The sequence below is a fragment of the Engraulis encrasicolus genome, chromosome 12 (assembly GCF_034702125.1).
Source record: "Engraulis encrasicolus isolate BLACKSEA-1 chromosome 12, IST_EnEncr_1.0, whole genome shotgun sequence".
NCBI lineage: Eukaryota > Metazoa > Chordata > Actinopteri > Clupeiformes > Engraulidae > Engraulis > Engraulis encrasicolus.
In genome coordinates, this window is record NC_085868.1 from 48,527,128 (window position 1) to 48,536,718 (window position 9,591).

The window sequence follows — 9,591 nt, forward strand, 5'->3', positions numbered from 1 at the left end:
TTTAAAGCGACAGGTTGTTTTTTTCTCGTATGTGGAAGACTATTTGATGTAATGTTTCAGTTTCAATTCAATCTTAAATAGTTAAGTTATTCTATGCAATAACTTATACATTGATTAATACTGTAGACTGTATTACCAACACTAGTCTGAAAGATAATAATAATAATAATAGCCTAATAATAGACATTGTGTAAATTAAGATTGATTGGTTTATGGGCAGAAATGGTATTCAATAAGGATAATTAATAGGCTATTAAAAAAATAGGAAATCATTTTTGTGATCGGCAATGATCGGTAATTGGCAGATAAAGATTTTTGGTGATCGGTATCGGTGATCGGACCCAAAAAATGGTGATCGGAGCACCTCTAAATGTATTCTCTTGTCTCATAACGATGTTTTGTTTTGTCATGTTTGTTTAATGTCTGTGAAAATGACTGGAACCACACCAAAAGACAATTTTCTGTGTCATGTGTAACAGACAAAGTTTTATCTCATCATATATTATCTTGATCCTCACTCTTAGGTAGAGGCAACAGCCAGCTGCAGAATGGAAGTTGGACATGGTGGAGATGAGACTGAGGAAGGAGAGACTAACACAGAGGTACACTTATTTAAAATATTTTTTTCAAAGATGTTGCACCTGGCTATATTCTGCAGAGTTGTGTATTGGCAGTGCCGGTGCTGCGCTTAGCCTTTTACTTTCTCAATGTTTCAATGTTCACCTCCAGTAATTGGCTACTTGTGTTGTGTATAACTGATGTGAAATGAGGATGCTATTTGTTTATGTAGACTATTAATCAGGATGACAGGGCAAAGAAAAGGGCCAGAACAGGGGCAGCGAAATACAGCACCAAGTTCAATGCGGAATGGAGTATGGAGTGGCCTTTTATAAAGCCTGGGAGCACCCAGCACCATTTCTGGTGCGACATCTGCAGGCGGGAGTTGGAGTGCAGCCATATGGGGAGGTCAGACATTCAAAGGCATATACGCACTGATGGACATACCAAGAAGGAAAGGAGTCTAGAGTGTTCGAAGTCGATAGATAGCTTCCTCTGTCGACGAACGGAAGAGCTGAATCTTGAGGCGCAGGTGATTGGAAAACCCATAAAAGTGCTAAACATAGGCTCATATTTCAGCTGCAGGTGCTAAATTACTCTTTTATTATGTATTCTGTATGTGTTGTACGAAAGGTAACACTTAAATGTTTCTCATTTTGCAGACAAGGAGGGCAGAGATTAAAGTAGCGGTGGTAATGGTGAACCACAACATTCCATTAGCCTTTGCTGACCATCTTAGCCCGCTTTTCAAGGAATGTTTCCCCGACTCAAAAATTGCCCGCAAGTATGCATCAGCAAGGACCAAGACTGCTGCCATTATAAACGGGGCAGTGAGTCCCTACATGTTAGCAGAGTTGGTGACACACCTGAGGGAGAAGCCATTCAGCCTCTCTACTGATGGGTCCAATGATACAGGTGATATTTTAATTCTTGTACCAGTGCGAATAACCTGGGTGATCTCCAACTAGCTGTGAAGATGTAATATGAATGACTTAACTAATGACTCTTTTGTGAATTCAGGGATGGAGAAAATGAATCCCATCACAATTAAGACCTTTGGCCGGGATGGTGTGGTCCACCGCTTTCTGGACATGGGTGTTACAGAGGGGGAACACTGTGGCACCGCAGAGACCATTTTCCAAAAAATTGACTCTGTGTTAAAGAAGCACAAAATTCCATGGTCAAATTGCATCTCCCTGTCAGTGGACAATGCCGCTGTCAATCTTGGAGGTAGGAACTCAATCAAGACTAGGGCTTTGAAGGAGAATCCAGCCATGTTCATTCTGGGATGCCCGTGCCATATTGTCCACAACAACGCATCTGCTGCTGGTGCAGTGTACGAAGAGGTAATTGGTGAAATTTCTTGAAATGACAGACATGTAAAGTAAAAATGTACTCCAAAGTGTAATATGTACAAGTACGTGACAGACATCTGAATAAAGTGACCTGTGTTAATGTTTGTCTTAAAAATAGATCACTGGGTTCGACATTGAAGAGATGGCAGTTGACATAGGGCATTGGTTCAGGAGCAGCACCAAGCGAAAGAACAAACTTAATGGTAACTCAGCCACCTGACTGTACTTTTTAACTACATTTTAGAAATTCTTGCTAATAAGAAGCCAAAAAGATAATTTAAGTTCCCAGCCCAAATGTAAGGGGTAATAGAGTTGTGAAATTGACACCTGATGTAGAACAACCAGGGCTCTGAATTAACTTTTTTCCTCACCAGCCAAAATGGCTAGTAGATGTTACCAGCCAAACACACACTCACTAATGGGTTAAAAGTGGCTAGAAAGTTTTCTTTTCTACCAGTCAAACTGAATTTTCACCAACATTTGGCCATTTGGCAGGTGTTAATTTAGAGCCCTGAGTACAACCAATGACTTTCTGTAGATAAAAATGAAATGTGGAACGTTATATCAATATTTCAATTATCATTTTAGAGTTTTGCGAGTTCTGTGACGCTACCTACATGGAGGTGCTGCTCCATGTGAGCATTAGATGGCTGAGTCTGGAGAGCGTGGTGATGCGTATTCTACGTCTGTACGCTGCACTCCGCAGCTATTTTGGAAGCTGCAGTAAGTACTGACCTAGTGCATTAATTCATTATACACGCTGTAAAGCATTTTCAGTCTGATTGTAGCTTCTAAAGCACAAGATTCACACCTTTTTATCACTATTTGGAACAGATATGCATGAATGCAAAAGTTTTCTATCCTATGATTTTGTCTGATTAGAATTGTTGAAGTACCCTAAATACATTTTTATTAATATTCCATGTCATTAATCTTTACTGGTAACTGATTTTTTTCCGTTGGTGTTTTTGCTTTTGCCTGTATTGGTACTTCCAGATGAGAAACAAGCGAGATGTGTCCGCCTGCAACAGCTGTTTTTGGATCCTATGACTGAAATCCATTTGCTGTTTTATCAGTCGGCGTTGATCATCTTTACTCAGTTTAACCTTCTGTTCCAGCGACAAGACCCCTGCATCTACCTTCTTCATGACCAAGTATGTTACATGCAATGTTGCAAGTGGTTAAGATTACAATTATTGCATGGTACATAGCATTTGCAATATCATTTTTTTTGTTTTGTTTTTGTACTTAAGATCAGGTTCTACATCAGGAAACTGATGTCCAAATTCTTGAAGCCAGGGTCTTTCAAAGAAGTTGATGTGAACGGAGTGGACATCCTAAATGAGGACAACCAACTGCCAGGTCAGTATGAGGGCAGAAGTTTTACTAATGGGGACAGTTTCCTGAATTCTATGTCTGTCTCCTGGAATGACCCTTTTGAATTTTGTGATACCCCTAGATTCACAGCTTGGCATTGGCTTCACAACCAGATGCACGTTAAACAGACTGGTTGAAGATGGTTGTGTGTCCCCTGAGGCTGTCAAAAAGTTTCACGGAGGAGCAAGAAACTTCTTCCGACGATCCGTGGAGTATGCCCGGGCCAAGCTACCCCTGAATGATGAAGTACTACGTAACTCCAAGTTCGTGGACTTCAATCAGAAGATGGATGTGTCTGTGGAGTGCGTGCAGTACTTTACTGAGAGGTATTTATTTGTTGTTATTATATCGGAGGATGAATTGTCTGAGCACTGAAAACTGTCATCTTTGTACTGTTAATGCCATGTTTTCTATGAACTGTCATATTTGCACTATCCTATCAAGTCAGTTAATCTGTTCATTCTTATTTGCTCTAGTATTGCTGAAGTCATCTCTATGACTGCTAGCCAATTTAATCTCAAATCTGTTACTGTCATGTGTCTATCACTCCAGTGGGATTTGCACAATGTTTATGTATAGTCTATTTGTACTTACATAATCATCAAGGCGCTCTGTTCTGTTCTATTCTATTCCATTCTGTTCTGTTCTATGTAGGTTCAACCATCTCCTACCATGTGAGGGCCCTAGGGAACAGGACCGTTTAAGCGATGAGTACCTGGAGTACCAGATGCTGGAGAAGACCGACATCCCTGAGGCAATCTGGAGAAGCGCCGTTGTGAGAGAGAGTGAGGATTCGGAGTATCATCGGATGGATAGGATCTGGGGCCATCTTAGTACCATCAAGAGCCAGATAAGTGGAACCCTCCGATTTCCAAGATTGGCAAAGGTTGCCAAACTAATCCTTTGTATGCCACATTCCAACGCTGACGCTGAACGCGTCTTCTCTGTTGTTGGTCTTAACAAGACCGACACAAGAAATAGGCTTTCACTCGATGGTACCCTCTCTTCCATTATGCGCATAAAAATGAACGACCTAGAGCCGTGCTACAAGTATGAGCCCCCGGCTCAGATAGTGAAAGACTCAAAGTCTGCTACAACCCGCTATAACAGTTCTTTACGATGTGATGATTAAATATGCACACACTGATATCTTCTGGGTGGTGTGTGTCTGTCTGTCTATCTGTGTAATATATTATATTGTATATATTAAGTTATTAATTGAATATATGAATTGATCTATGACTGGCATGGAAAAAAAATTAAAAATCTTCATATACCATCTCACCTTTGCCTTGAAATTTGTTGAACCAGCCTAGACTAGTTTCTCTCTGTTAAACAACATTGTCTTTTGAAGGGCAGCTGAGGATGTAGGTTATGAATGAGATGTGGATTTAGGATTTTACATGTCTAACTAGTCACCCTAAAATCGACTAGAATGGAAGAAATTGCATTTAAGAAATGCACAAAATTCTAGAGGAAGGCCCCACACTCTACACTATTGCATATTCATAAAATGTATACATGTGTCTACATCATATCTACACAGATATATATTTATCTGTACTGTGGAACAACTTCTGAGATGTGTGTCGTGAACCTAGGGTGGCCAGACGTCTGTCTTTAGGGTAGACCGTCAGTCTTTTCAATGCATTGTCCGGCGCTCGGCACAGCAACAAGCTGGACGCATTATTGACTAAAACACATGAAATTGCATCTAAGAAATGTGAAATGTTATGGGGGAGGACCCCCAGACCCCCCGCCCAAAAATATTTGCCGACCCGCTGAAATCTCACTCCAAGGTTTTTGAAAAAGTTGGCAACCCTTCTAATTCATACTTTGAGCGAAAATTACAACGAAAATATCAACACAAACGTAACAGAATATCTTCCCATCAAAGATCAATAAAATAACAGAGAAATTAAAGTACAGAAACATCATTAAATAGTTTGTAACACGGAGGGAAAAAAACACAGCTTACCCCTTGCCAATCTTCTTGAAGTGAGGAAGAGTTCCGGGTGCCACACCAATTAACGCCCCATCAGAAACAATAGGTAACGATAAACCCATCCCAAGTAGTATCTACATTGTAGCCCATATATTTTGAGAAGTTCACTAAGAGAAAATATAAAGGTTTATTTTTAGCACTACTACATCAAGTCGGTTTTATTTACAATTTCTTTACATGCACTGGTCAAGAATTGAAATTACGTTTAACACCAGGTTGAACAAATATGACACCTCCGACTTTCAGTGCTATTCTATACATCTTTGCTTCAAAGAAACACAACTGATAGCTCAGATGATGAAACAGACGTGCACAACGCAGCACAGGAAGAAACTACTGTATGTCTGTCCATAACTTATTACTGTACATTATGACAAATACACACACAACATCTGAAACAAACTTACGAAGGGCAGCCTGTTATCTTGCCTTGAAGCTAAAAATCATTAGCCAAAACCGCTAGTTGGTGGGCCGAGGTAAATGTTCGCCCTCCGACTGAAAGTCAACTCGTAAAGTAACCATTATGTATATTCATGCATTTTATTCGAAATCTTACCGACAGTTGAGTGATCGCTGCAGCGAAATCCATCCAGTCGTTTTACTAGGTGCGATCGAGATGTGTTAACGCATGCATGCGCATTTAGACAGCAATGCACCCTGGATGGAAAATGCTGCATGACGGTTAGATTTCCTGTCAAACTTCGAAATTTCGTCGACGTTGCGTTGACGAGGTGACATGTCACATGGTGTAAAACTATCGCGGGATGAATGCGGCTGCAGTCAGATCGTGCAACCTCTGCAGTTGCTTATCCCCTTCAACGCTCGTCGGCGCTCGTCGGCGGACTGCCTCCGAGGTCACGCGCCCATGAACTGGTTGGTCAACAACTCACTCACGTGTGTATATGGGTCTTGTCTCACACCTCTACACAAGTTTGCGCAGGTCCCCACTTCAGCTCCTCCTCACTGCCTGTCCCCCCACTCCTCACACGTGGTGTGTTAGTAGAGCAAACCGGTGCGAGCTCATCGTCTCGTTCATATTTGTGGCCGACTTTAAATGCGCTGTATTTAATAACACCCACATCGTGACAACAAGTTCTCGCTGACGTCCGTTGCGCAACGTCGACGCTCGCAATGAAGTCGTATGCGCTTAATAAGTCCCGCGCTGCGCTTGTGTTGTCATTCGGCAGCATGTCACTGACTTGAACAGCCAAAGGGGCGTTACTGTGAGGGCGGTCTAGTAAGGAGGAATAGGCGTAGCGGTATTAGCTGGACAAGACGCAGCTGGGCCATATTGGGCTGGCCTCACACACCACTGAGGTGGCTCCTCTCCACTCAGCATCAGTGAGGGTCAGGCTGCTGCTCCAGCTGTACACACCGTCCTTCATGAGCCCAGCACTGGCCACTCCACTCCTACTGCTGCCATCCACCTTCCAGCTCAGGCTCCAGTCTGAGGGGAAGCCCTTGTCAGCCAGGCACAGCAGTGTGGCAGAGCCCCCACTGGACAGCTCCTCTCTGGAGGGAGGCAGCACCGTCACACTGGGCTGCCTGGTGGCTAAAGTAAAGCAAGGCATGACAGGGGTTAACATGAGATTTGGGTTTCGGGTTTGTTTATGAACAGAGATAACAGCTGCCTGGTAGTACAAATCTATTTGTTGAAGGAAAAAAGGATAATGATATGCAGTAATAAATAAAATTGTATAATTCATAGCCATATTATCCAGCCCTTTTAGGTTTTGTTTTCTTCTCAAAACTTTATAAAAGCCATTTAAACCCTTAAACAATTAAACTCTGATTTCAACAATATTAACAAAGAAAAAGAATTTTAAAAACCCATAATTTTTGATAATGGATATAAATTGTTTTGAACAAGAGCTCTTCAAATGTATTCTTACATAATTGCAGTTTTTTTCACATAAACTCATCCTTAGCAGTAGATTTAAACAATGTTGTGTTGAATTGATTACAGACTGATGCATTTTTTGAGCGATCTTGACCTATATGTCACATCCACAACAAGATACCCTACTGATGTTTCACGATGCAATTGCCAAATATTAAAAGAGCATGTAGAGCGACTACACAAAATCTGAATTAAATGCATACCGATGCGTACATACATAGCCAAAATGTTTACATTTTTTTTCCAAGCATTTCATTCAGTTTGAAAATAGCCTCAGCCATGAACAAAAGTAGCCTAGATTTGGTACTAATGCAAGCAAACAAAAAAGGCAGTCTGCACGTTAAATATGGTGCCTCTCTGTACACCAAACTACAGCTGCGCCCACAAAAAACTCACACCAACTGATTGAATCTAAAAACACTAATCCATCTCTATACATATTTAGTGGTACACAGTAAAAAATAGGGTGTCAATATTTCAGGGTAAATGTAGGCCTATAAATCCAGAGAGAGTAACACTGTGGAGACTGGAGAGTCAAAGCAGGTAAGCAGAATTTCAACTACAGCTGTTAATATTTACACAATGTTCAATAGAATTCACTATTTTTTGATGGGTCCAAATATTGTCTGAAATAGAGTTACTGCAGGCCCATGTTAACACGTTTTACTGTGTAAAAGCCTGTGGCTTGTTATGCACTAATAAGAACTGTAGTCCCTACATGTCTTCATTGTTATGCACTAATGAGAACTGTATTCCCTACATGTCTTCATTGTTATGCACTAATGAGAACTGTATTCCCTACATGTCTTCATTGTTATGCACTAATAAGAACTGTAGTCCCTACATGTCTTCATCAGAAAGAAAGTAGGCCTAACATGAATACAGCATAATACAGAAAGAAAAGTCTTCCGAGTGAAAAAGTCTAATAAAACAACACAGACAGATTTTGACAGATTTTATTAAATGAGTATTATGAGATTACTTACTGCCAACAACATCCAGTCTGGTGCCTCTACCAAACGTGTACCACAGTGAAACAAGCTCATTGAGAGGCTGTACAAAAACCTCCTCACGCTTGAATGACCATTGGTGAAAGGGAGGTTGCAATAAGCAGCTGTTGAATGTGGATGCTGTGTAGAATATCAATAACTGCTGTTAAGGTGGTTCAAACGATTCACAAAAGCATAAAGATAACTCAAATACAGTAGCCATGCTAAGCATTTTGATGTTCATGTTGCTTGTGTCTTCATTAAGTCATGAATTTTACAGCCACATTGCAGGTGATGGGAATGATATTGACATTGGCCCTGTGTGACTATTGTTTCTATCTCATCATTACAAAGTCAACATCAGCTTCCAATCATGGTGTTTTCCACCATTGCTACAAACTGCTCCCTCTCCATCATTCAGAAAAAAAACAATCTTGTTATGAATCCTCACTAAGTCAAAATCATATCGATTTCAACACTTCAGATCTTGAAACCTGCTTTTATAGAAAACAGTGTTTCAGTCTCGGTCATGTTTTCTAGAATATGCCATTTTATTGAATCAGAATGTTCTAGAGTGCCCACAGAGTGTTGAGCAGTGTGTGAGTGCATGAAGGTGATTTACATGGAGAGCTGTGTGCATCTGCAGCGCATGTTGGGTTCCCATAAATGCTCTTGGCACAGCTGAAGGCTCCAACTGAGACAGCAGCACCTACAGCAGCAATGATGTTGATCCCACTCTTCTTCAGCAGTCTCCTCTTCCTCATTCAAGGTACAAGGATATAGTGATATATGTACATAAAGGGATATATGCTGTGAAGTACAACATGCAATTTTCACATATTCATTTATAAGCTGCATGTTGTCAATGCTTCTTTCTTCTCTTCTCCAGGTTCTGTTGGACAAGTGACTATCACTCAGTCTCCAGCGATATCCACCAGTCCAGGAGGCACAGTCACAATCAACTGCAAACGGGCTGGAAGTGTTTACTGGGACTGTAGTCCAAACAAATGTATCTCCTGGTACCAGCAGAAGCCTGGGGAGAAACCCAAACTCCTCATCTACTATGTGAACAGCCTCCAGTCTGGTATTCCTGCTAGATTCAGTGGCAGTGGATCTGGGAATGACTACAGTTTGACCATCAGTGGAGTCCTGAGTGAAGATGCTGGAGATTATCACTGTATGAGTCGCCATGATTCCCGTAGCAGTGTTGCAGAGTTCGCACAGTGATAGAGAGCCGTACAAAAACCTCCCTCAGTCAGAAAACACGCTGGCAGAGTGTCAGCAGCAGACACTGCAGGTGCGGGGGTTGGTTGGGTTGGGGGTGGGGGGGTGTAGAGGGATGTCATGAGACCATGAGCTCAACCTCATTACTAATTGCTCTGTTCATTCTACATTGGCAACATAGTA

General features: G+C 41.4%; 2 protein-coding genes across 2 annotated transcripts; one reads left to right on the forward strand and one right to left on the reverse strand.

Annotated features, from left to right (window-relative positions):
- Positions 1-537: 537 nt before the first annotated feature.
- LOC134459573 (zinc finger BED domain-containing protein 5-like) lies at positions 538-4,422 on the forward strand. The gene is made up of 10 exons (XM_063211930.1): positions 538-602; positions 791-1,090; positions 1,221-1,473; positions 1,579-1,904; positions 2,032-2,116; positions 2,502-2,636; positions 2,910-3,067; positions 3,167-3,275; positions 3,373-3,616; positions 3,945-4,422. Exons 1-10 carry the CDS (start codon positions 549-551, stop codon positions 4,420-4,422), a joined length of 2,142 nt encoding a protein of 713 aa, XP_063068000.1. The 5' UTR covers positions 538-548.
- Positions 4,423-6,557: 2,135 nt separating this feature from the next.
- LOC134459574 (immunoglobulin kappa light chain-like) lies at positions 6,558-8,948 on the reverse strand. Its single transcript, XM_063211931.1, has 3 exons — positions 8,807-8,948; positions 8,182-8,325; positions 6,558-6,847 (listed from the first exon to the last, which is right to left on the reverse strand). The coding sequence occupies exons 1-3, from the start codon at positions 8,946-8,948 to the stop codon at positions 6,558-6,560; spliced, it is 576 nt and encodes a 191-aa protein (XP_063068001.1).
- Between the last annotated feature and the right edge of the window lie 643 nt (positions 8,949-9,591).

Coding starts and splice junctions, on each gene's coding strand:
- LOC134459573 (XM_063211930.1), top strand. CDS start 549: ATGGAAGTTGGACATGGTGGAGATGAGACTGAGGAAGGAGAGACTAAC. Junction 1,091..1,220: donor AGCTGAATCTTGAGGCGCAG/GTGATTGGAAAA, acceptor CTCATTTTGCAG/ACAAGGAGGGCAGAGATTAA. Junction 2,117..2,501: donor GCGAAAGAACAAACTTAATG/GTAACTCAGCCA, acceptor TTATCATTTTAG/AGTTTTGCGAGTTCTGTGAC.
- LOC134459574 (XM_063211931.1), bottom strand. CDS start 8,948: ATGAGGAAGAGGAGACTGCTGAAGAAGAGTGGGATCAACATCATTGCT. Junction 8,326..8,806: donor AGATGCACACAGCTCTCCAT/GTAAATCACCTT, acceptor TATTCTACACAG/CATCCACATTCAACAGCTGC. Junction 6,848..8,181: donor CAGACTGGATGTTGTTGGCA/GTAAGTAATCTC, acceptor GCTTTACTTTAG/CCACCAGGCAGCCCAGTGTG.